General features: G+C 42.0%; 1 protein-coding gene across 5 annotated transcripts in view; it reads left to right on the top strand.

Annotated features, from left to right (window-relative positions):
* The window catches only part of RIN2 (Ras and Rab interactor 2), a 78,766-nt gene extending 54,344 nt beyond the window's left edge, over window positions 1–24,422 (top strand). For 3 of the 5 annotated variants that reach the window (XM_084284899.1, XM_084284902.1, XM_084284901.1), the window contains exons 7-13: window positions 335–407; window positions 1,611–1,702; window positions 4,679–5,809; window positions 14,958–15,263; window positions 17,191–17,322; window positions 19,438–19,601; window positions 22,558–24,422. In XM_084284899.1, coding sequence (XP_084141025.1) covers window positions 335–407; window positions 1,611–1,702; window positions 4,679–5,809; window positions 14,958–15,263; window positions 17,191–17,322; window positions 19,438–19,601; window positions 22,558–22,869 — 2,210 coding nt within the window. In that variant the 3' untranslated portion in view covers window positions 22,870–24,422. Of the gene's footprint in view, window positions 1–334; window positions 408–1,610; window positions 1,703–4,678; window positions 5,810–14,957; window positions 15,264–15,938; window positions 17,155–17,190; window positions 17,323–19,437; window positions 19,602–22,557 lie in introns of those variants that run through there. The other 2 variants (XM_084284900.1, XM_084284903.1) reach the window with 2 other exon arrangements.
* Window positions 24,423–26,613: the final 2,191 nt, after the last annotated feature.

The following is a 26,613-nucleotide window of genomic DNA, read 5'->3' as shown; positions in this document are numbered from 1 at the left end:
TTAGTACACAGGGTAAAACAAAACCTCAGTTGTTGATTTGTTGTCTGTTGGAAAAAACTTGTGCAATTCTAATAACATTTGATCTGTTTCCCAAAAATTAGACCATATGTTTTGAATGCAAAAACCAACCAACCAGCAAGACTATTTTTGAAAAGGGCTTTAGCAGAGACTTGTACTCCTCCAAACAGTTGTTCTGTGTTAACCATACAGTAGCTAGTTTGATAATGCAAGCTTACTAATTTTATGAAAAAATCAGAAATGAATTTAATTAAGCTTTTTCTAAGAAAGAGTGGGTAGATGTGTGACTCAGTACCTTTTGTAACTTTCTTTGCAGCATTTTCCTTGGAGGGCTCTGGAATAAGCTTTGCTGATTTATTCAGGCTCATTGCTTTTTATTGTATTAGCAGGTAAGATGGTGTTATGTTTTATGGGAATTTCTTGCAGTACACAATGAGTTTGTACAAGGAGTCAAGGACTATCTGTTTGCATATTTTGTCTATGATGATGTTCTAGACTGAATTGTCTGTAGTATGATGTGGGCAGTGTCTCTTCAAATACTTTTTAGCTTGCCTATCAGTCTTCTTCATATGCTTGATTTGAATTTGCTTGAAATTCCAAGAACCTGGTATTGTTTGCTGTTGTTTTTTCAACAGTTAAACATATAACTTAGAGAATATTTGTGATAAAAATGATATGTCTTTACTACAACAGATGGTTGACTTGTTTACAGCCTTAAAAATAGTAATAAAAATTATTCCACCATCAGCCATATGTATGATTCCTGTGCTCTGTTTGCTGTCATTTACTCTTAATTATATAGGTATTTATACCTACAGATTTTGCAGTTCAGCAGATACTGTTGCTTGATGGTGTAATGGTACCAGTGGGGTGAACAAGAGGTATGCTGTTGGTTGATGGTAGTAGACACACAATGTACATATGGTTAAGTAGCTTTGTCCCTTAAAAACTGTCTGAAAAACTTTTTACACTAGATTTGGCTTATGTTGTTGATCACCATTCATGCATCTCCCTTTAAACACCCTTTGACCTTCTTGAATGCAGTGAAAAACTGCATGTGAGAATGAGTTATTAAAACTTGTTCAAATGAGGTGTGTTTTCAGCCTAGGACAGAATAGGATCAATACATCCTAGTTGAGAAACGCTTAGGGTAGCTGCCAGAGTACTCATTTAATTTTTTTATTCTGAGAAAATGGAATTCAACATTGAGAACAATTAGCAGTGTATTCAGAAGATAAGAAGCTTAGTTGAAGAGTTAAAGGCAGATGACAATTTGCATCTCACTGGTGCGTGTGTTTAAAAAAAAAAAAAATAAAATGCTGTAATGGGAGAAAATATAGGGTGGAGCAGTGGAAATGAGCCCCACAAGAGTCTTGGGGACTTGAAACTCATTTCTATTTCATGCTGCTTTCCAATGTAAAGGAACCCTGGGGCTGGTAATGTTTTTGTTGTGTGTTTAAAGCTCTTATTACCAGCCATAGCTCAAGAAGAAAGCAGGAATCAGAGCTTAGCCATAGGCTGTGTTGAAAACAAAGGCTTTTAAAACTTTGGATATTGTTTTTGAAAATTGTTATTTTTCTCTTCCACAACAGGGATGTCCTTCCATTCACCCTGAAGTTGCCTCATGCTATTGCTGCAGCAAAGACAGAAATTGAACTTGAAGAGATTGCTCAGCTTGGATTGAGTAAGTATTTATCTACGCAGATGTCATTCCCTGCAGCATTGCTGTAAGCTTGAAAAAATAGGCTGTATCAGTAAATAGCTTGTATTGGTCATTGATGATCCAAATTTCATTTGGAAGACCAAGCTTCTCTTACTGGGAAGGCCAAACCATGTACTTGTCAAACAGTTACCTTGGTGGTTTTCCTTCCTTCTGTGTCTTCGGTGATATTCTTTTCCCTCTTAGTACTGTTTCCTTCCTTCCTTCTCTGTGCAGCCATCAGACTGATGTAAAGCAAGTCTCACATGCCCAGGCAAAATTTTGATGCATCTTGTCCTTGGAGGGCAAATGTTGGCTGCAGGCTCATAGAACAGGCACTAGCTTGATAATTAGCTGTAGCTGCCAGGAGAGTGTAGGAACTGAAATTCACTATTAATAAAACTCTGTTCAGATTAACATGTGATTATTTATCTTACAGTGATGATTTTGACGTGTGGCTTAAAGCAGCAGCATGTTAATAGAAGGAGGGGGTGTATACATAGCATCTGTAGTGCATGCATATTGGTTTGGTGGAAAATACTGTGACTGCTTCAACCAAATACAGGCTCAGTGTGAAATACACGCTGAGCTTGCAGCAGATACAAAGCCTGGCAAGATTTGAACCATAGGCTCAACCCAGATGAATCATTGAGCAACTCCTGCAAAGTGCTGAATGGCTTCATTTCCTTTTACAGGAAGGAAGGGTTAGCTGAGGGCAGTCTTTTGTCCCAGTAGATTTTTGAGTCATCTTTAATTTTAAAATGGATCCTCAGTAACTCAGGGTTAACACAAGACTCACTAGGACTGTTTGGTGGGACTTGGCAGCTAAGCTATACACTGGGGAAGTATTGCATTGCTTTGCATTTCATTTTGCTGCAGTAGCTCTGACAGGGATTGGTTTTAGAGAGTAGACTAAAGTCTTCCACACTGCTCATCTGCAATGTTAGCTATTTAAATGGAAGTGTGAATTTTCATGGGAATACAGAGTAATGTATAACTGTTTATTAGATAAATGTTTAGGGAAAAAGGACTGACTGGGATGCAAGGTGATGAAGATGGTCTCTTTGAGACCCCTGGAGGCCTTGAAAGGACAATTTAGGCAAGTTATTTCCATAGAAGATTATCTCCATAGGCCATCGTGGTTGTCCAGATGAACCACGCTCTTTGTCCTTGGTACTTGAAAGCACCATGCTTTGCTTGCTCTTGAACCATCTCTGTGTGTTTTGTGTGTTGTTTCTTTAAGATAATGCCTTTGAAAGCTGAGGAGAGACTGATGGATCAGCTTCCAACTTTGTGGTGGTTGCATTTGGGATAAGTTATATACTATATACCAGATTAAGCTCACAGCTTATGTAAGCAAAAGCTGGGCAGCAAAGTTGGGATTTTGATGGAGTTCTGGGTGTCCACATGCAAAAGTGCACACCAGGAAGTCAGTCCTGCAATGCTGTGTACCCAAAAGATGCCTAAGAACTTCAAGGGGCCCTTCTTGTTAAGTGTGAGCTTTAATTAAGCAACAAGAAGGCACAAAACATGCTGTTCTGAACACCAAGAGCCTTAGTTCCTGTCAGCACTCTTTCATGCTCTAGGCTCAGAAGGAGAACTGTACAAGGCAGGTCAACAGAACAGAGCCCAGCAAAGCACAGGAGGAAGAACTGGTGGCAAAAGATTTGAGACTGTTGTTAACCTGTTGGATTTCACATGCTAAGCATAAAGTTCCCTCTTTTGGTCTCTATTATTATTTGGCCTGCAGTGGTGCTTACCTCGCACATCTTTGTAAGAGCCTATGTGCTAGGCATGCTGCAAGCAGGATGTGGAGTCATGGAGCAGGAAAAAACAGGGTCATTGCATGACTCCATAGAGAAATATGTCTGTCCTTACATACGTTCTCTGGCAGCAGCCTATCACCAGAGGCTGTTCCCTGTCTTCTGCCCTGTAGGCAGCACCCCACCTGTCAGGCATGGACCCTGCCAAGGAGCATTTGGCATTCATGCAGTTGGGCCTACTTTTGCTCAACAATCAATGTAAGGTATCTTGGCACTAGAGGAAAAGAGGCTGTGTCAAGACTGGCAAACTTGAGCAAAGTCTGCCTTTGGTATTCTTCACTTGTTTCAGTGTGGTTGTTGTCCTCAAGGGCTTGTCTGGTTTCAGTCTTTTTAGTTTCATGAACTGATGGGCTTTACTGTTAACTCAGTTTCACAAACATGCTGATGCTCTGCTGGGACAAGAGGCTGCAGCTGAAACTTGCTGGTTTAGCACAGGTTTTCCACCCTGTGCTGTTCTGTGATGGCACATTCGGTCTATTTCTGTGCTGCTGAGTATCTAAAACCTCAGACAAACTGTCACCATTGCAAACACAGGGCTGCAGGCCAGCACTCATAAGGAGACACCAGCATTTGTTCTGCATAGCTAAAGACTATGTTGCACGCAATGCAGCAAAAAGCAAGATGTCTTTTCATTTGTAGTTTTGTTTGCTCACTTTAAGAGGAAACAAAATGGAAAATTTCTGTTGTTGTTGTAAGTGGTTGTCAGCTGGTGTAGATCAGCATAATTCTGTCCTATTTAATGGAGTGAATTAATACCAGCCGAGAACCTAGGCTTATTCCTCCTGATTGAGATGCTAGTAATTGGTTTGTACTCATTTTAGCCTCAAATTGCTAAGGATTGCTGTGTTAGTCTCTGTTCCTTTCTGTGATGCTCAGCTTATTTTAAGCCTAATTCTCTGGTCTGATTTGAAACTATGCATTGGTCATGAAATATTTAAACAAGTAAGAGCAGCACCAGGAGTATAGCATACAGTCATGTCTGGTAGTGCTTCTAGAGGCTCACTAGGATATTTTTTTCTTGACTTGATAAAAGCTTGTCTGAATTTCTTATTACTTGAAGCTGTTTGTGTTGAGCTGAATGTTTTGAAAGTCCTCTGCATGCGTTTTTGCATTCTGACCTTAACACGATGATTTTTAGACTTCTGGAGCTCTCCGGCTAACAGCAACCCCCCGGATCCTTCACCTCCCCGTAGGCCTGTGCCTTTAGACAGTGCTTGCAAAGGCTCACGTCAGCTCTGCCTTATAAATGGAGTGCATTCTATACGAACCAGAACGCCTTCAGAGTTGGAGTGCAGCCAGACCAACGGAGCGCTGTGTTTCATTAATCCACTCTTCTTAAAAGTGCACAGCCAGGATGTCAGTGGAAGCCTGAAAAGGCAGAGCCTGAGATCTCAGGAGTTGAATGGCACTGAGAGGCCTCGCTCTCCCCCACCCCGGCCACCACCTCCTTCTATTAATAGTATCCTCACGAGTCCACAGCTTTCCAGGACTATAAAGCAGGCGAGCATGCCAGAAACAGTCAACCATAAGAAAGAGAGAGACTTGGATTTGCTGCAGAATAAACCAGCCCCTATTCCGCCTCCCCGGCTAAAGAAGCAGGCTGTTTGTGTGGAGGTGGAAGGTAGCCCAAAGACCGCAGCAGTAATTCGACCTGTCTGCAGCTCTGTGCCTGCCCCTGAAGCTGCTGGTGTTCTGGGCGAAACCCCGCCTGAGCCGGCTCTAGCAGCCTCCAAGAAGAGTGTAGCTACCAGCTCTGAGTCATACACACCCCGGAATGGAGGCAGACAGAGGCTGAGCGACGTGAGCATTTCCACCTCCTCGTCAGACTCGCTGGACTTCGATCGGAGCATGCCGTTGTTTGGCTATGAGGGTGACACTAACAGCAGCCTGGAGGATTTTGAGGGGGAAAGCGACCAAGAGAGCATGGCACCTCCGCTGAAGCCCAAGAAGAAAAGAAACAGTTCATTTGTTCTCCCCAAGATTGTGAAATCTCAGCTACGGAAAGTTAGTGGAGTTTTCAGTTCCTTCATGACCCCCGAAAAGAGGATGATTAAGAAGATTGCAGAGATGTCCCGAGATAAACGCACTTATTTTGGGTGCCTAGTGCAGGACTATATCAGCTTTCTCCAGGAAAACAAGGAGTGCCACGTTTCGAGCACCGATATGCTGCAAACGATTCGGCAGTTCATGACCCAAGTCAAGAATTATTTGTCCCAAAGCTCTGAACTTGATCCTCCAATCGAATCACTGATTCCAGAGGACCAAATAGGTAAGGAACATTGTGCTGTATTTTGGGGGAAGGTAAAAATGTATAATCTATGTTTATAGTGATGGGTTTGACTTTGCTAGCAGAATTCAAGCTGGTGAGTATTTGAATTTTTTTGGGGGAGGGGGAGAAGGTGGAAACAAGCCACACAGCATAGCAACTCAGAACTATGCTACAAAGTTATTTATAAAAAATAAAAAAATCCTTAAAATAACAACAGTAGTTGTTGAACTTTTTACCCATGATTTTTTTTTTTTTTAAATCTGCAGTACTGTTAATGATACAAAATCCCTTATTTGCTGGTGCATGTATTTTTTTTTCTCAGTTGGGTTCATACGTTTCTAGATGCCTTGGACCAAAACTGTGGCAATTTTAACTATATGTTAAGTACGCATTGTAGCCATGCAAGAATTTATTAGAAACTAGTGATGGTTAAGAGCAGAGAGGCATTTTGTAGCAATTTACTTTGAAAATAAATTTAATTCATCCCAACAGTCTCATTCACCCCTAGCAAAGATGCACTGTCCTCACAGTTGAAGCCAACTAAAAAGTTAGATTAAAAAAAAAAGAGAGGGGGGGGGTTGCCAATCTCAGGATTTCTATACCTCTCTGTTGCATGTATGTGTTCATAAATGGTTGCAGATGAGCTATAGGCTTGAATACATGCTTTATCAACAGGGAGAGACTTGCATATCCACCAAAGTGAAATCGTTGTTGCTGTATAAAATCTCACTGTCTCCCTGTCTTGTTGAGTTAAGCAGTATTTGTAAAAGAGCCCATAAGCCACTTTAAGGAGGTAAACATCCCTCAAGGCAAAATACTTTCCTTGTGAGCTCACTTAGTCCAAATTTGCTTGTTTTTCTGCTATAACACAGTGTCCCAACAGTTCACCCAGTGCAAAACTGGCAGGATACCTCTTTCTCTGCGAGTAGAGGGTGATTTTATGTTGACATTTCTGTCTGTCCTTGACTGAGAGGAAGTATTCTTATGTAACCTCAACTTCATTTATGCAAAGTCAAGGAAAAGTAATAAGTATGCCTAAAGCAAATACACAGAGTGTCCTCTAGACAGACTCTTTTGAAGAAGTGTAATGTTCTTGCTAGATTATTAAAGAATATTAAGTGTGTGTTATGTGGAAGAAAAAGGCAAACATAACAGTGTGGGGGGGGTGCTCTTTCCCTGGATTTCTGCAGAATACTGGCTATTTGTCATAGGAATACAGAACTGTATTTACTAGTAGTTTGGTCAAAACTTGATTTGACTTGTACTTTTTGTTGTAAGGGTGTGGTTAAATCAGACTGTGGGTCTCTGAAGATTGGCAAAATTATATCTGCTTTTAAATATTTCAGTAGTTTGGAGTAGCTGAAGTTATGAAACATAATTACATTAGTTTTCTTCAAGGACAGAAAGTCTGGCTCTGATCACGTGATTAAGTGCAGTTAATGTATAAAGCAGGGTAGTTTAAACAAATGAAGCTGCTTTTGAATTGTCTGCTTGCTGCCTATTGCTTGAGCCTGGAAGCAGCCACAGTGATCAGAAGTGTCAGATGTTGCTGATCTCAGCAGATAACTATGCGACAGGAAAATTTAGTCATCCCTAACAGAGAACTCTTAAAATGTAGCCCTGCCTGTTGTCCGGGTATTTTCTTGACTATTTCAGTACAGAATTGCAGCACAGATTTTAACTTTGTAAGTAGTCACTTATCCTTTCTTGTCAGCCTACGCTTTTGTGCTGCAGGTGTTGCTTCAATGCATCGGCCTCTGGCTGCATTTGCAGTGCTGGGAAAATGCTGCTTTTTCTATGTACTGTCCTGTGGCAGTAGTGAGTAGATGTTAGAGCTTGGAGGCTCTGGTCAGGCCTGGTGACTGCCATTCCTTGCATCCCTTTCCAGCCTGCAGGACTGCTCCTACCAGTTGCCTGCTCTGGGGCACCTGGACTTGGCTTTATCCCCATGTCTCCTGAATTTCAGTTCCTGCTGGAGCAGCAGACCCTCAGGCTTAGTGAAGCCCCTGGTGTCTGGGATTTCTGTGTCTGTTTAATGGTCTTTCTGATGGCATAGCTTTTCCTGTAGAGCTGCTTCTTCACCAAGTTCCAGACTCTTGCAGACAAGAGATGCTGTAGGGAGATCTAAGTTTCACAGTCAAGGAGCTTATCTAACTACTTAACTTTTGCCAAGTCATCAGGAGAATGTGTATCAGCCTCTCTAATGGTTTCCAACAGGTGCCCCTTAATCTTAGCACTGAAGGCTCTTAACCCTTCCTGGAACAGTAGGATTCTTAGCGCTGGGACTGAATTAAGACTGTTGGCTTTTTATGGTTTGAGACAGTGCAAAACAACTTACTTATTTTAAGTTGTCAACATCTGAATATGTGTCCCCAGCATAAAGACCTGGGCTGGTCAGAGGAGATCCTGTCAGGCCACAGCTGCTTAAGTAGCAGATGTTTGGGAGCTGGTGTTGGTGTCCTCCTTTCCTGGCAGTGAGCAGAAGGGCATCACGTGGGCTCTCACCATCATCAGGTGTCACAAATAGCACCGGACAGCTGAGCAGCTCAAGTCTCAATGCCTGAATCTGGGCCTAGTCCAGGAAATGTCAGGTTTAAATGGTTTGGCAAGAAAGTGTTAACTGGGAAAAGAATGGTGCCTATTGCTTCTTTGTATATTTCTAAGGCATAATTTTCTGACACTGTGTGTTGCAGCAGGCTGGGGAGGGCTCTGACAGACAGGAGGAGATGGCAGGCACTCAGGAACGTGGGCCCACTACTCTGGTGGTGGCAGCTCTGAGCAGTGCTTGAAAGCCTCTACACGCAGACCAGGAGTCTTGAGGCTCCTGGGAAAGCCTGTTCACTGTCCCTAGGCCTAGAAGAGTTCCCCTTCTGCTGTGAAAAGTCAGTGGATTACTTGACCAGTTTACCCCCCCACACTCCGTACCACCTCCTCCCCTGTTGCTGGGCAGGCAAGCAATCAGTAGTCCCCACCGCAGCAGCTTTTTATGTCTAGGATGTGGTCATACGGCACCTCAGTATTCGCATTTTTGGACTGAAAAGCTCGCTTTGTTTGTCCTGCCTCCCAGGTCCCTGTGTGGGTTTGCCTGACCTCTGCAGCTCCAGCTGGCAGGCCTCTGCACAGTCAGGCAGTGCCTGTTCTGAGCATGGCAGCAGGACTGCTTCCTGGCATTCAAGCATGACCCTGCTGCTAGCAAATCTTACTGGAGGGTGTATTTTCTTAAGAGCCTGCTGTCAAAATGGTTCAAAATGGTTGCTTCAGGAAAAGGACAGTGACATACAGTTTGTCTTCGGCAACACTGCATCCTGCTTGATCACGTTTCGTTTTGTGCTTTTGCCTTTGCATTCTTCTTGCTGAGAACCATAGTTCATACTAATTTTTTTTTTGTGTGTGTGTGTTTGACAGTCAACTGTTGGTAATTGGGATCTCAGCAACTACAGTATTTTTTGTACCCATTCACGTACCCACCTTATAATAATTACAGCTAGACCTTATTCGTTATAGACCGTGTTTGCTTACAGGAAAGTTGTATGGAATAGGGTTGAGGGTCTTAAAAAGGTCAAGATACAGCTCACCAACTGCTCCCTTCTTCTTTGAGCTAATTGTCCTAAAGGAATTGGAATTGTATGCCATTATTTCTTCTTGAAAAAACTCATGTTGGTTGTTTTTTAGCATTGGGTTACTTTCTAGGTGCTTAAGCATTTGTTTTGTTTTGTACTTCCCCCCCCTCCCACCCCCCCACCCCCCAGTTGTTCATCCTTGTACCTTTTGGTGTTTAGCTGGGGCCGACCACTGTTCCCCTGTGCTTCTCCTTTCATTAGTGCCTGACCCCCCTGTCAGGCAAGAAAGAAGCAGTGGTAAAAGCACTGGGCAGAGACAGTGGGTTCAGTTCTCTTTCCTGACCATCCATTTGATTTGCTTTGTGTCTTATTCCCCTGCTCCTTTATTACTACTTTTTGAAGAGAACACACACCACGCAGCCATGGGGTGAGTTTTAAATAACCCATGGCTTGTTTGATTGAAGCAAAACGAACCTAAAACCAATGTCTGTGACTCACTGCTGTGCTTTATGTAAGCAAAATGAGGGGAGGTTTATTTTGGAGATGTTTCTTCCATGGTCACTTGTCAGCATCCACCAGGATCGAGACATCTGGCCATCCTGACATAAACTGTAGGTTGATATTAGTGTCAGCCTACCTACACACAAGGTACTAGTGAAAATCTAAAACAAAGCAAATGCAGTATAGTCAAATGTCCTGCATTTGCATGCCTGTGGTGTAACAAATCAAACTTTTGCTTTCAGCCTCCCAAGTGATGTTGCTTGTGCAGAATGGTGCCTTTTTGCGATGGATCCCAGGCTCATTCTGTCTCTCCATTGAGCCCTATTACCAAAGAATGGTTTGGCCATTATTGGTGATAAACAGGGCTTGTGTGTAAATCTGGGGACTGCAAACTGACTGGTAATCTCAGTGGAGCAATGCTATCTGTTAACAGGGAACAGAGAAGACTGTGAATTTACAGTTTAGAGAAGGTTTTAAGGTGACATCCTGGAAGAGGTGAGCAAGTACAATTCCAGGCAATGAGGGTTGTAAAGAGAGTGCATAAGGACATTTACTATGACTAATATGTTGTTCTTTCTAGATTCAGATTTGTGTGGTTTGCAGTGAAGAAAAAAAAAAGCATGTCAGCACAGGATACAGATGTGTTTCCACAAGTCACAATGAAACTAGCTGGCTGGCTGGCTTTGCAATTCATTTATCAAAGCATTTCCAGTTTCCATTTTGAGGCTAGAGGCTAATTATAAGTACCATTTCAGGATCACTAAATGGTGCCTAACTCAATTTATATTCTTTTGTGTTTTTTTCTTTTGTCTGTTTATTTTTTATTTTTATTTTTTTTTGAAATATTGAACACCCAGGGCTTATTTGATACTTAAAAACAGTTTGCTTTTGCTGTAGTAAGGAGCAGGTTGTGTTGCTGCTTTGAGTCTGAGAAATATGCAGAGCTGTTAACTGAAAGGATCAGTCCTCAATCCTCAACCTGTAGATGTTAATTTGTCTGGGAGACCCTCCTATACTTATTATGGCCATTGGAAATAAAACAGTGAAAGCTGCTGCTGGCAAGTAATCATTTTGTGGGATCACATCCAGGAGCCACTTTCTTTGAAAGGGCCAGTAACAGCAGTTTAGATGAAAGGGGAAACAGTTGGATGGTCTGATCCCAAACATGGTTGTAGGTGTCCAGTGATGGTGAATATTGGTATAAGACCCGGATCACAAGGAATGCCGTCCTTCTGGGCTTTAATAATAGTACAGGTTATTATTTGAATGTTCTTATTAATGAATTACTTACTACCTGACGTACTGTGCCCAGTTGTGCACCCCCAAGGTCAAGAGAGACACACATGACCTGGAAAGAGCCCAGCGCAGGGCCACCGCAGTGAGTGAGGGCCGGGAGCACCTCTCCTGCCAGAGAGGCCAAAGGGCTGGGGGCTGCACAGCCTGGAGAAGAGGTCAGGGGATCATCCCATACATGCCTTATAAATACCTGAAGGGAGGTGCAGAGCCAGGCTCTTCTCAGTGGTGCCTGGAGACAGCACGAGAGGCAGCAGGCACAAACTGGAATGCAGGAGGTGCCCCTCAAGCACCAGGAACACTTCTGCGCTGGGCAGGTGCCGCAGACCTGGAACAACATGCCTGGAGGCAGTGGGGTATCCTCCCTGGAGACCTTCAGGAGCCACCTGGATGTGCTGGGCGCCCTGCTGGGGCTGGGGTTGGACTATTAATAAAACTATTAATAGTTTTAATATTAATTAGGATAGATATGGATATTATTGACCATGGGGGGAAAAAATAAAACACTCCAATCTTTATGAATCTTGCTATGCTTTTGGCCTCGTCAACTTGCTGGAGTTTGCTACTTTTTAACTTGAGGGCAGAACTCTGTGGTTCTTCCACTTGTGCCAGAAATGCATAAGGGAGAAGAAAAGGGATTTCTTGTTTGTTTTGTCTTGAAAACATATATAAAAAAACAACTACTACAAATACCAACAACAAAGTAAAAAACGTGGATACATTGTAGTGTCTTACTTCCTTATTTACTGGCTACTTGTATGCAAACCTGCTACATTAAATCTCAGTCTTTCCTCTATCCTTACCAAGCTGAGACAGTGTTAGCATCTCTTTGGAATCTCAGCTTTGTCGTTTACTTCATTTATCTCCTATTAGCTGTAATACAGATGCTGAACAGTACTGAAAGATGCTTTACTAGATAGCCAGTCCTGATTTTATTTATTCAATTTGGTAACAGCACAGATACCCTCTAGAAGAGCCTTGAGCAATGATCCCTTATCAAGTACTGGGATGCTTTTCCATCTTTTATTTAGCAAGGAAGGGAGCTGCTGCACACTGCCTTGTGCAGAGCTTTGAGCACAGCTACATGAACTATCTGCTCTCTTCCTCTGGGTTGCTGCAAATCAATTTGAGTTCCCTGAGGAACTGTGGAATGTAGACTGGGTAAATTTGAAGTGATTTCTAGACACTGCTTTTGTAGCCTGTGATGAACTGCAGGTATTAAAGAACTGCCACCTCCTCATCTTGCGGTGCTGTAAAAATACATGATTGATCTGTACTGGAAACTGCAGGAGTGGCACTAACCTGCTGAGGGCAGAAGACCTGAGGCTTCCACTTCTTGCCAACAGATAGCAACAAGCCTGGTCCCCTCCCAGGAATTTTCCTACAAAGCCTACCAGCAGCATCCAGCCCCTTCAGCCTCTGGAGATGGGCAGCAGAAGGAGCTCACTCCGTACTGATACTGCAAGCAGCAGCTGTACCAGCCACAGGCTAGAGCCTGTAGGGATTGGTCACAGAAGCGTGTGGGTCTCCTACCCCAGGGTAGGTGCTCCCTTGCTATCAGACCAACTCTTCATGCTGAATTCTTCAGTTTCTTGAGCCTCCTGTGACCAAATGTGGTGGTGACCAAAGTCATCAGGATAAAGACACTAACTTTCTGTGTGCAGAACTGGGTGAAAGCCTATGGCAGCTGAATTTCATGGGGATAGAGAGTTCTCTATCTATTATGTTTGACAGCACTGACTGCTTTATTTTGACTTAAATGAGACCAGGCAGTTGGAATGCAGACTGCAGAGGTGTTCCGCTTACAAGCAAAGCAGTTAGTGTTTTTGCTATTCAATAAATTGCGGAGGGGCAGTAAAAACAAAATAAACAGAACAGCCAGAAAATTCAGTATCACTGAAGCTAATAGGGAGCTGTGTATAGTCTAGAGAAATGTAGTCAGCTAGCATACCTGTAGGTAAGATTAGTGTGTTTTTCCTGGTGGAAAAATATGCCTTCCCCATGGGCCCTGAGGACAATTTTGGTGATGGAGGGAGAGGTGGTTTTGGTCACCGCATGGGAGAGTGATATTTCTGCTTTGCTGGGCTTACTGTCTGGGTTTGGCGTGGCTGTGTGGCTCTACCAACTACAGCAGATAAGGATGAGCCATTTGAAATGTTGACACTTGTTGCAGTACAATTGGTGGTGGTGCTGTTTGGATGGGAAGCTGGGTCTGCTCTTCACGGTGTGATGGTCCATTGTGATCATCTGTCAGACTGGTCATACCTTTACTGGTGACTGTAGGGAATCCTGGAAAGTAGCAACAAAAAGCTACAAGAGTCCCAGTGGAATTGGGGAAAGGGAGATGGGAGCTTGCAGTAGAGTTGGAAATTTGGGAATTGCATGTCAGATAAACACGGAATAAAGGCTATGGATGGAGCAAAGGCACCATAAGAGGAGTAGGTGTGGAAAAGCGAGGTATGACATGAAAACCCAAAAAGGAAAATGGCTGAACAAGGATAAAATAAATGTCTGAGAGAATAAGGCGAAGAAAACAGAAGTAACTGCTTGTTGGAAATAACAAGTCTTGAGCAGTTGAAATAGTCTGCAATTTCTAAAAGTAAGGAAAAAATTAGGGGAGAGAAGGAACAGATTGCAGTCTATGAGAAACACATAGGAAGAAGCAAAGGATTTAGTCTGAAATTAAAGGACCCTGGAAAGGGCACGAGGTTGATGAAACTTAACAAGTCACCACTAACATCAGGAATGTCCACTGCAAGCTTGTATGTAAACATTTGATGGAACAGTGATGCCTGGCCTCTCCCCTTCCCACTGCTGGTCCCTGTGCTCCCCAGGTACGTCTGCCTACCCTGGGTTTCTGTCCTGCTCCGTTATCAGGGTGTGTTGGGGCAGTGGCCAGGCTGAAAGGTCCGCAGTTCCTTTCATGCTTGTGGGAGTTGCGTATGGTACAAATAATGAATGTAAGCAAATAATTAAAGTGAGCTATGATGCTATAGGGATACTTAGTGGGAGTGGAAATTAGCTTATAAAGTGAAGCTTTGCAGGGAAAATGTTTAGCAAAGACCTTTTTATGTGGTCATAACTTTGAAAGTAGAGTTATGAATGTTAAACTTGAGTAGAACAAGAATTTAAAAATAAAGAGTGTTTACTGTACCACGTGCACACTATTGCTAAACAAAGAACTTCAAAGTTGATGACAAAGCTGTATGTAATCTTGTGTGATGAAACCTGAAACGGGACAAACACAGCTTGGTTTTCATTTATAGTTTAAGACCCATAATCTGTTCAAGTTCATAAAGATCTTAACAAAACTGAGCGAAGTTTTTAGGAGACCTTGAGTTATAGTTTGATGGAAACAATGCAAAAAGGATGAGACTTCTTGCCAAAGCAGACAGAAGTTATGGTTTTGACCGTGTTTTAAGTTTGGAAGTTAGACTAAGCTCCAAAGTAAAATAAAAGTCAGACTTCTGGCCAACAAAAGAAAAAAGTGAACTGGAGCCACAACTCTTCTTTGTCAGTCTGTAAACCCCAGTCTGTGGGTTTATTTATCATTGGCTGGTGGTGGTTGGTTTGTTTTGCATTTTACCAGTTTACCAGATTGCCATAAATAAAAATGCAATACAGATTGTGCTCTGCATTCTTGTTTTCTTGTCAACAAACATCTGGAAACTCAGCCTGTGTAATAAATTGACCTCAGCATTTTTTTTCCACAGTGTCTCTTTTGGAAATGGTTGTATTAACACTCACTCTGCTCTAGAGGAGAAAATCAGCTGGGCTTGTGTTTCTTGTTGCAGATGTAGTCTTGGAGAAGGCCATGCATAAGTGCATTCTGAAGCCTTTGAAAGGCCACATTGAAGCGATGTTAAAAGAGTTTCATACTGCAGATGGTTCTTGGAAACAGCTAAAGGAAAACCTGCAGCTGGTGCGCCAGAGGAATCCTCAGGAGCTGGGCGTGTTTGTTCCAACACCAGACTTTGTGGATGTTGAAAAGATTAAAGTCAAGTTCGTGACCATGCAGAAAATGTATTCGCCTGAAAAGAAAGTCATGCTGCTGCTGAGAGTTTGCAAATTGATTTACACTGTTATGGAGAATAACTCAGGTATGGTGCTTCTTGTGGTTCACACTCACTGAGCTTCCAAACCTGGAACTGGGGATTGTCTTTTGATGCAGGGAATTAGACCACCTGATTTTGCAGATGTGTCTCTCCTCCTGGAATTCTCATAGCATACCTCCTTGCTATTTTCAGAGGGGTTCTTCCTCTTTCCTTCTTTCCTGGTATCTCTGATGTGTCTGGCAGCAAATCTACAAATACAATGTGAAAACATATTTGCTTCACTGTAGGCTTCTTAAACTGTGAGGCTGTGATGTGAGCCTTGAATTCTCCACTGAGTATAACTGAGTATTTTTCTGGACAGTATAATTAAGGGTACGCTCAGTATTTCAGTATAGTCATTCAGTGGTGTGTATTCAATAAAACAGCTACAAGGGTTCTGTGTTAATAGGTGGTCAAAATTACCCTCTGATCCAATTACCCTCTGACCCTCTGCTCTGGTAGGTCATGAGTTCAGATGGCCAGTGCTGGTGGTACGGGGAGATTTTTTTCCTAAGTAATTATAAACTGTTGCAGATGGTAGGTACTCTGCTTTCTAAGTGAGTACTGAGTCATCGAGTCTGTAGCTGGGTCTGGTGCTGATTAAGGTGCCTGCTTTCTTTTGAGATGAATACTGAAGGCTTGTGGTCATTAAAGACCCACAAGCACTTTTGTGGCTTTTAGGTCCAAGCTCCTGCTCAGCTTATATTCTGTGCAAATACCTGCATTTTAAAATGGATATAGGAATCTTGGCCTGAAGTGCTGTAGACTCATTTTTCTTTGCCGTTACCATATTGAGTAAGGTGTTTCCAACATTCCAACATGTAGAAGAACTATTAAGAGGCTGCTGCTGGTTAATGCCTATACTTGAGGGGCTTAAGGTAGGTGTGGCACATGTTCTTGGGTTGTCTTGTTTTGTCCTGTGAAGCTTGTGAAGATGGCATTGAGTGTCTGCTTCACCATGTGCTCCCATACAGTGAATGGTGTAATATTTGGAGTCTGTGCTTCAGGTGGCATAACTTTAGATCAGCCCTTCAGTCATCTGGAGTTTCACCAAAGATTAAGGTGGCTCCTGCTCTTGTTGGCTTGAAGTGGTCATCACACCAGTTTTGCAGTTAACATAGTTTATCCAGATTCAGGGATTTGTCCCCATATACTAATTTTACTAATTTGTCCCATATACTAATTTTCTAAACAAAGTTTAAATGTGATAAATGCACAAACAGATGTAGGTAGCCATCTGTGCTTTAGCCATGTGCTACTTTTGCTGATGGTGCTTCAGCAGCCGTTTGGGGATGATTTATGAGGCTTTGCACACTAGTATTTTTAACTATGATAGGTCAAGAAAAGGAACTCAGTTTTCATGTGAAGTCTAATAGACTTTTATATTCAGGCCTCTCTCCTGAGATTGAAATTCAAACTGATATTTGTGGCTGCATCTTTCCAGAAAGTAGGTGTCCCCTACATTGAAAAAGAAAATGTCTATTCATCTTCTATTAGCCTGTGATAGAAGTGGAGTGGAAGCCAGTCTGGATTTCAGGATTAGCCTTTTGGGAGTTGACCAGTTGAACTGATTTCAAGGTGAATCCAGTCTTTACATTCCCTCACATGCTTCAAGGCATGCATCACCAGATTTGTGCCCATTGGAAATAAGGGTTCAAGCTAGTGTGAGTCTCCTGTCCATTGAGTGCCAGATCACAGAATCACAGAATCATCTAGCTTGGAAGAGACCTCCAAGATCACCTAGTCCAACCTCTGACCTAACACTAAAGTCCTCAAGATGAGAGATTACATTCTCTTTGCCACATGTTGAGAACAGAAGGCTGTAGAGCAATATAAACTTGTTGGTCAGAAAAGGCAGCAAAACAATACTTTGCTTTCAGACGACAAAAATGGTAAAAATACATTGTCTGTCTCTGTGTTCCTTTCACCCCAGGGAGGCTATATGGAGCTGATGACTTCTTGCCTGTGCTAACATACGTATTAGCCCAGTGTGACATGTTGGAGCTGGATACTGAGATTGAGTACATGATGGAATTGCTGGATCCATCTTTGCTGCATGGAGAAGGTAATGTTCTTATTGATTTTTATTAGAATTAGGCAAAGAACTAGGGAAGGGGGACTTTCTATCACAGTGTAGCTGCTGTTACCTTGTCCATGTAGAAGTACTCTCAAGGGGAGTGCTAAAGCCAGTGGTGCCGATAGCATAACAAGAGAACATCCTAATTCTTTCAATCTTACATTAAGAGTTCATTTGCTTGAGGTGTATAGGCTTCAGTGATCAGGGAAGCTACTGGTGTATACTCCTTTATGAGGGAATATCTTGGGTTTCATGACTTGGCAAGCAAACACAAGCACTGTGCAGATGCGAAATGTGTATGTCCCTATATGTCCCTGTGTTTAGCCTGAAAATATGCTGAGGGCTAATGTCCTATAGGGCTGCAGCATTCAGTTCAGTTGTGATGTATAATGGGGCCTGGCTTTGGTGCTTTGTGGAGAGCTTTTTCTTGGAGAGCTGTGTACCAGGGCAGCACTTTTGAGAACACATCTCCTTTGGTGGTCTTCACTTCTTCCCAATAGTTGTTTCTCACAAAGCGTTTTTATGAGCCCTAGGAATACATTTACTAAGGCTACGAAGGTACTCTTGGCCTGTGGCTGAAATACAGTACAGAGAGGGAAATCTCCCTCCTCTCTGTTTTCCTGGTGGGTGTTTTGAACAAAAACATATTCTGAAAACCTTGGTTGGTAGGCCCCAGAATCTACTGCTTTATGAAGAAGTTTTAAAAGTTCTTTCAACCAAGCTCAGCTGTGATTTTGTGTGTTCGCGTTTCATGTCCCTGCTACCTTTCAGCTTTGTGGAATTGCTGTATTCTCTTACACGTTGGTATGTATGAAAGAGCCTTGCCAGGATTCCTCCCATTTGGCACTAGTCTGTTCTTTGCCTTTGTGTATACAGCATCCTCTAGTGCATCGTCCAGGAGCCTTTGCATGGAAAATACTTGAGATGTGAAACTGGAGATGGCGAACACACAGTTACCAAACTATTGAGTCACGGTGTTTTTAATTCAGCAAAAGAAGTCCAGCTGTTGTTTGGCCCTGTCTTCAGCACCAGCTGAACTATGCTGCGCAGAAAAAAAATTGTTTAGTGCTTTGGGGTTTTGCAGTTCAAATGAAATGTGTTGTCCAGTTTGGCTCATAAGTCTTGTATGTGTTTGTGTATAAAATCTGTGGCAAAGTTAAAGACCACGAGAATGCTGTTCTGAAATGTTGAAAATTGCATACAGTATGAGTATAGAGTATGTCTTTGAATCACTCCATCAGTAGACTGTCCTGATTCATAGTTGTACTATACTGTGCAAATAATTAAAAAAAATAAATAAATAAAACAAATGAGAGGCATGTCTTTTGTTTCCAGTGGTTGTTGAGGACTGTTATCTTGTGCTGAGACTGTTTTCCTTTGTGACCTGCAGCTTCTTTTGTATGTCAGCAACTCCATCTTGTCTTTAAATGTATTCTCTAGTCGTGTAATGACAGTGAAGTATGTAAGGAGGACTGCAGACATCACCTCTTGAATTAGATGGACATTATGGGGAATGCTAAAAAGGTGAAAAAAACAGAGTTGTCTTTTTAAAAATGAGCAAATTCTGGGATGTTTCCAGAGTGTGAGTCTAAATCTGTCATTATTTCATTGCCACTGAACATAATTGCTTTTGCATTCCTGAACAGTGGTAGACTGACTTCCATTTCATTTAAACAGTTACATTTACTGCATCAATTCTCAAAGCTTGGGAAGGGAGTAAATGTTTGGAAACTGTTTAGGAGAAAACTCTTGTTCCAGCTTTGTAAAAATGTTCAGGAACAAAGGAGCATCTTACACGAGTCACATAAGTAACCAGCTATCCCCAGTGCTACTGGATCCAGAGTTAGATTATTACTGTACCACTTGATAATATGGAGTGTGATAATATGGACTACTGCATCTCTCTTAACATACCATGTAATAGGTAGCAGGAAAACTAGCTGTTCATAAGCATAAATATTTTGACAGTTGAATACAGCAACTCTAAAATATATAGCAATTGTATATAGAAACTGTGAGAACTAGTGTGAGATCTGTGAAATTAAGAACTAGCGTTGTGGTTGTGACCGCTCTGAGAATTTATTCCCTTGCTGTCCTTCACAGGAGGCTATTACTTGACAAGCGCTTATGGAGCACTTTCACTGATCAAGAATTTTCAGGAAGAGCAAGCTGCCAGACTGCTAAGTTCAGAAGCCAGAGATACTCTTCGGCAATGGCACAAAAGGAGGACAACTAACAGGACAATACCTTCCGTTGATGATTTTCAGGTACAGCCCAGGGCTTAAGAACTAAAACGAATGCAACCAGAAATTGTTTTGTTGAAAATGTCAATTTGAGAGGTTTGTTTCATCATGATTGCCATGGGGGTATGACGTCAGTGAAGTGAAGCAGTGCTGAGAACAGGGGCTGGCAAACTTTCCTCAGTTCTGAAGTCTTTGTACTTTATAACATAATTCAATTATGATATCTGAAGAAAGTGCTAAATATGCACCCTCCCACCCTCCCTTCCATCTAAGTCACTCAGAGTATGGACAAACTGAATCCTATCTTTGATTTAGTTTGTTTTTTTTTTTGGTGTGCTCTACTGCTAAAAAGAACAAATCATGTCTCCGGTGGTATAAATCGGCACAGCTCCCCAGTGACTAATGGTGGCATACAGCAGGTGGCACAGAGGAGAGGTGGGAGAATAGTTTCCTACAGTTTTAAAGTTAATGCAAAGAGTAGTATTCTGTAATGTGGATCTTTTCATGTGTGTTTCTTTTTTCCCCACCATTTCTTTCTGCTCTTTTCAGAGTAGGGCATTAACTTCAACTGAAGAATGACAAAAGTCGAGACTGTTTCGTCTTTAAAAAACAGGCCTGCATGACTTTAACATAAAACCATAGGATGCTGGTGACCGGCTGTTCAGATATTTCAGTCCACAAACTGATGTAGGGAAGATGTTGGAGACAAGAAGGAAGGATTTACTACTCTTTCACTTGTTAATAGTCCACAGCACAAAGTTTTTGGAGAGGTTAATGACAACCTTCAGTTAGTTTTGATGTAGTTAAGAGCTTGAGAAATGAGGGTGTGGCATCAGAAGATCATGAAACTTTCCAATTGAGGTTTCCTCTACTTTATCCACGTCCACCCGAAGGACTGCACAGCAACACTGAACGAGAAAGTTCGGGGTGAAGAAGCAGTCTTGTGCAATTCTCCTCTTAGGAGGACAGACAATTAACAGAAACACCAAACTCTACGATCAGTGCTCAAACCTAGTCCATCTTATTGGGATATGTATTATATTGTGCTTACTTGTGTTTAGGTGGAGTCTCAAGCTACTTAAATCTGATGTTCTTTCTTGCAAAAACACTGCACCATTCATAGGAAAATTCATCCTCTTGTATCTCTGCTGGATGGCATGGAAGATTCTTTTGATAGGATCTTGTTCTGTCTGACCTCTTACTCATCAAATCAACTTTAGCCAAGCTGAAGTGCAGCCGGGTGCCATGGTGGAACTGGGAGGGTGCAGGGGATGGGGGAAGAGCCGGCACTGAGTGTGTACACTGCTTCTCATTCTGTTGTCCCTTTCAAAAGAGAGTCTCTTCTGCCTGCTTAGAATGCCAGTTTTCCATCTTTTCTCTCAGTGCCCCATAGTCCTTGAAATAAAGCACCTTCCTTGTGACAAACCTGTAACACAAATTCAGCTATACTAATTTGTCTTGCATCAAACCAGCTTGCATCAAACCAACTTGCATCAGCACCTACTGATCTGTGATGGTCTCACAGCCTTGTAGCTTTTGGGCTTCTGAACACCTTCATCCTCTGTCCTTCAAAGGGATGGAAAAGTCGAAAATCCATAGATTGATGATGATTAGACAACTTTCTTATACTGCAAAAATAATTTTGATACTTACTATATGACTTATTTGTGCAACCATCAGCTTCCCCTTAAAGCAATTCTGCCTGCCTGAAAGCACATGCATTTAAAAATGCACCTTCTGTGTGTTAATTGTACTAGAAATTAGAACTGTGGTATACTTGACCTTATGTAGGGCTGCTTATATTTTTTACTTCAAGTTAGATAACAAAAATAGACAAGTTTTGCCCAGGTGGGCTCAGTCCCAGTGGTTTAAAAGCTCTTCAGTGTTTCAGTCTACAAGCTATCAAAAAAAAAAAATATCTTTAATAAAGACAGGAATGCTCTTTGGAACTGAGATCATCTTAATTCATTTAGCACACAGACACAGGTACAAGCTCACTCAGTAAACAAATCTTTCTTGATTTTCCCAATCTACTTTTAAGTCTTCAATTCCAGTTAATTCTTTGTTGAAACACACCAAAACAAAGAAAAAGCAACAGCAACAAAAAAAGCATTCAACAGAAGGCTGCTTTGTTCGTGTGTCTATTTTTCTTTTCTAGTTGTTGCTTTTCATATTTCTTTACAAATGCTTTTTGTAAGGTAGAACTACATTTCCTCTCAAAGCATATTTAGAATATAACCCTGTTATCAGAACTGTGGGCATATGTTCAATCTCAATAGAGAAAAAAGATCCAGCTTTTGCCTCAAGATTATATAACTTTACTCAAATGTGGCAGAGTAAATGTTGGCATCCCTCTGTCTTATTAAAAAAAAAAAAAATGCCATCACACAAAATTTGTTGCATCATATTCAGACATGTGACTTGATAGTTACTATAAATTAAGCTGAATTACTACCTTTCGCATGCTACAGCATGAGAGCACAAATAGATGTTTATCATGCAGTCAACACCCTTATTTTCTTAAAATAAGCTTTTTTTCCCCTTTCTGACTAACATTGTATGAAGCTTCTGTTTTCTAGTACTGACCTAGCAGTGGCAGCAACAATGTCTCTTGGGCATGCTGCATAAGATGTTTGTTTTGCTTTTCAGAATTTTGTTACCGATTAAAGCTTAATGTGAAGTCCTATTGAAACTGCCAGAGCTTTCCATGTGGCTCTGAAGGCTGTATCTGTTCACTCTTAGCTGCAGGACTAGAATGCAAATTAAGGAAAAAGAGGGATGTTGACTTCCTGGGTTTTGATTATGCCCACAAGAGATTTGTCAGTTTCACCACCACCATAGCAATTCATGGGGTTGGCAGAATTTACAGGAACCACTGGTGTGTGTTTCATAATTAGATATTTGGTGTTCACTGCTGTCTCTGGAGTTTTCAGAGTTCTTATTTGTTTTATTTTCTGATGTCTGTTTTCTTATTCTACAGAACTACCTTCGAGTTGCATTCCAGGAAGTTAACAGTGGATGTACGGGAAAGACCTTACTAGTAAGGCCATATATCACTACAGAAGATGTATGTCAACTTTGTGCTGAGAAGTTTAAAGTGGACAATCCAAAAGAATATAGTCTGTTTCTTTTCATTGATGACACCTGGCAGCAACTGACAGAAGATACCTACCCTCAGAAGATTAAGGCTGAGTTGCATAGCCGTCCACAACCCCAGGTCTTTCACTTTGTCTACAAGCGCATTAACAGTGATCCTTATGGTGCCATTTTTCAGAACAACTCTGCTTCTTAAAATCAGTAATCTGCAGTTTAATTTCTGTTGCTTAACTGTTAAAAACATCTTTGTTGGCTGCCTGCCTTAGGATCTAAAACAATCTATGCAGGTTTTAAACCATCCATGCCTAGTAAAACACATGCAGACACATCTAGCATTGCTTACAAAAACAACAACAACAAAAACACCTGCAAACATATAAACCATGCATATGACCAGTTGTACAGGATATTCAACCAGCATGTTTGAGTAAACGGCCCACAAAAGCTGAATTTCTTGTACCACAGACTCTCATGAAATGAAACATATTATACTCTGGCCTTCTGCAAGTTTTTGTTGTAGTGAGCCAAAATCTATTTTCTTACACTCATCCTTTAGCCAAATGTCACTTTGATTTTAAATATATGTATGCTAGACAAATACTTCAGTAAACTGTCTGGTGTATGCTCAGTTTCACCAGCATGAGTTAAACAAGACTGTCCGATGCAGGGCATCAATTAACTCATAATTACCTGGATGATTGCATCCTTTTCTAATTTTTTTTATTACAGAAAAGCTTCCTGTTTTATATATATTTCCTAGAAATTTTATAGCAGTTGCAGGTAAACTGTCAGGGTTGGTTTTTAAAATATTTTTTTAACTATAAAGTATTATATAATTATGCATGTGATTTTAACACTTAATATACAAGAATAAATCTCTTGCTGGTTTTAAAGCATTGCATTAAAAGTCTCTTTGGTTTCTCTTCTTTTCCTGTTATAGGAGAGTTTTTTTATGAAATTTCTGTTATGTATAAGATTGTAACATTGGCACTGGTTATTTCAGTGCCTTTATATGAACTTGAGGTACTGTTTCCTGGTTTATTGTTTATATGCATTGTGTAAGATAGAACTAGGTGATTGGAACAGGAAGTTGAAAGAAAAGGACGTAGGGAAGGGGCAGAGAAAGAATTTAGAGAACCTGTTTTAGGATTAAAACATGTTAGTCTGCTGGTTCAGGCTCCTTGCAGAAAATAAGCAAAGGAGGTTGGTAAGGAACTTATATGTAAACATTATTGTAGATATGTAGAGGGATTTGACGGCATCTATCCCAGATACTATTTGTGTTGGTGGAAGATCAGATGTATTAATAAGGTGAATGAGAATGCTAACCATTTTGTATAGTCTGTCAGCACCATCAAAATGTGCTTTGGACTGAGGAGTGTGTTGTAGCATTTCATGATTCTAAGTTACTCAGTGGGTGATGTGTGAAGTCAGAGTCCTACATATACAAAGATAAAACGGTATTTAATATGTGTATTCTGTACACTTGTGCAAGATAGATGGTGCTGTGCTGTGGGTCAGGTTGACCTCCTTTAAGTCAGGTATGGCTGCTCTTTTTAGAGGGATGCAGGGTTTTCTCCAAATGCAGTGTGAGCAGCACAATGTAAGGCAGATGACTGCAGAAGTATGTCATGAGCAATGTGTATTGTACATACAAAGATCTGTAGCATTTTTTAATGTTAGTTTGCCTTGTATTTGAAACCCCTAGTAACTGTTTGTATTGCTTTTTGTAAAAGGTAATTGGTGAGTTTTGCACGTAATACATTGTAATACTGAATATAATTTTGGATGTTGTGTGCTGTGATTTTTTCATTTTGTTTAGGAGTGATTCACACTTCTGGATGTGAATGTTTGTGTATCAGTAGACAATACTGTTTCTATTTTACTTACTCTTTTACTGCTTGGCCTACTTTAAAATCTTTGCAAGGGAAGGATGCAATACGTAAAGATGATGCTACATAAAGTAGTTTGTGGGAAGTTGAATGCATGAAGTAATTTGATTTAAGACCAAAGCAGAAAAATAATTGTGTTGTTAGATAGCAGTGGTTGTACTCTCAAGGCTAGACATCAATTCACTGGTTCTTTTTTTTTTTTTTTTTTTTTAAATACAGTATTAACTACTATCACAATTTTGTTAACTATTTAAACAGACTAATAATGTGTAGATGAAGTGAACTTGGTGCTTCTTAGATTGAGCCTGTTCAGTCAGCAGGCAAAGTGTGCAGACAGCTTGACTGCTGAACCACTCACTGCAAAGTTAAGTCTGACATTCAGTGCTAAAGAAAATTCTACTATCTCCATATGATGGCAGCTCTCTTAGGGGAAGAAAGGATCGGGGCAGAGGTGGAAAAAAGTTTCTCTGGTTGAGAAACTCAGAATTTCAGGCATGAAACTAAGAAAAGAGTGTAAAAAGGGAAACACGTGCCTAAACCACCTCAGGATGATTCCACTAATCTTAAGCGATTGTCTTTTGAAAAGTAGAACGCTTTCTTCCCTTTGCTGTGCAAATTCTCACTTCTCATAATGCCAGGAAACAGATGATACCAAAACTTGGAAAGGAATTTGGACTTGTAAAAACAAGTTATTCCATCTCTTCTCAGAGTTAGATAATAGATATTCTAAAATAGTGAGAAACAAGAAAAAGCTTTTAAATGGGGTTGTCAGTGCTGCTTCTTGTCTGTCACAGAGAAGTAATAAAAAAGGCAAAGGAAATAAAGCTGGAGGTAATAAATCCCTAAATCTTGCTAGTAAGAGGCTTAACATACAAGCAGAGGTTATGTGAGGGTATGAGTTGTGAATTCACAAAAAGTATATATTGAAAAATGACAACATGCCATCTGCAGTAGATTAAGCCAAATCTCTTGTTTCTCTGTGCTGTTTTTCTTGTCTGTAATCCTAAAAGCAGTCACCTTCCAGACAGTCTGCCTTCCATGCCAGTTGTTGCAGTATCACAAGGCAGGTTGGGGGGAGCAGACTATTTCTGCTGTGCCAGGAACACAAGTGCACAAAGCCTGTGGTGGGTCAAGTGCTGGGTGTTAGCACAGAAATTATTGGGCTGTGCTGTGCTGAGGGCTATTCTACGACATGCCTGGGTAAGGGAAAACATCCCCCAGGACTGTTTCCACGGAGAAGACAAGGCTCTGGAGGTTGCTGGAGAGCTGCTGCCAGCTGAAGCTGCCGCCACAGTGGTCATGGCAGGGGGCAAGGTGCAGGGGCCCCAGCTGCTGACCCCCCCGAGTGCTCTGGGGCTGTGCAAGCACGGCTTCAGCAGGAGCCCACTGAGCCCTGAGGCTTCTGGAGCGCAGCCAGCAGGAGGCTGCTCCACCCTTTCAGCAGCCAGGCCCTGCTGCCAGCAGCTGCCCATGAGGAAGCCTTGGGGTGAGGCGCAGCTCAGCCAACGGAAGGGGGAAGCCAGGGAGACGGCGAGGGACAAGCGCCTGGGTCTGGGGCTCACAGCTAGACCCAGGATGGGAGCTCCAGGGTCAAGGGTCTGGGGTTCAAGTTTCAGGTCCGGGGTTTGAGTCTGCAGTTTTGGGTCTGGGTTTTGGGTCCAGGGTTAGTTGCGTGGTAAGCTCTGGGCTCAGGGCCAGGGCTTCTGGTCACCTCCCGGTCTGGGGCCCTGGGTCAAGTCTGGGTCCAGGGCTGAGGGGCTGGGGCCTGGGGCTGGAGCTTGGGGTTAGGGCTCAGGGTCGAGGGTCGGGGTTCAGGATCCAGCCTTAAGGGTCCGGGGTCGGGGCTTGGGGTTTTCAATTTGGTTCCACAGTCTGTTCCAGGGGTCAAGAGTCGGGGTCAGCTCCAGGGTTCAGGGGCTCAGTCATCTCCGGTCTCAGGGCTTGGGGTCATCTCCGGGGTCCAGGGCTTGGATTTGGGGCTTGGGGTTAACTCCAGAGGGGGGGGGCGCTGGAGTCAAGGGTCAAGGGTCTGGAGTCAGCCTCTGGGT

This window comes from Netta rufina (genome assembly GCF_964035555.1).
Source record: "Netta rufina genome assembly, chromosome: 3".
Classification (NCBI taxonomy): Eukaryota; Metazoa; Chordata; class Aves; order Anseriformes; family Anatidae; genus Netta; species Netta rufina.
This window is presented reverse-complemented; position numbering and strand designations above follow the sequence as displayed.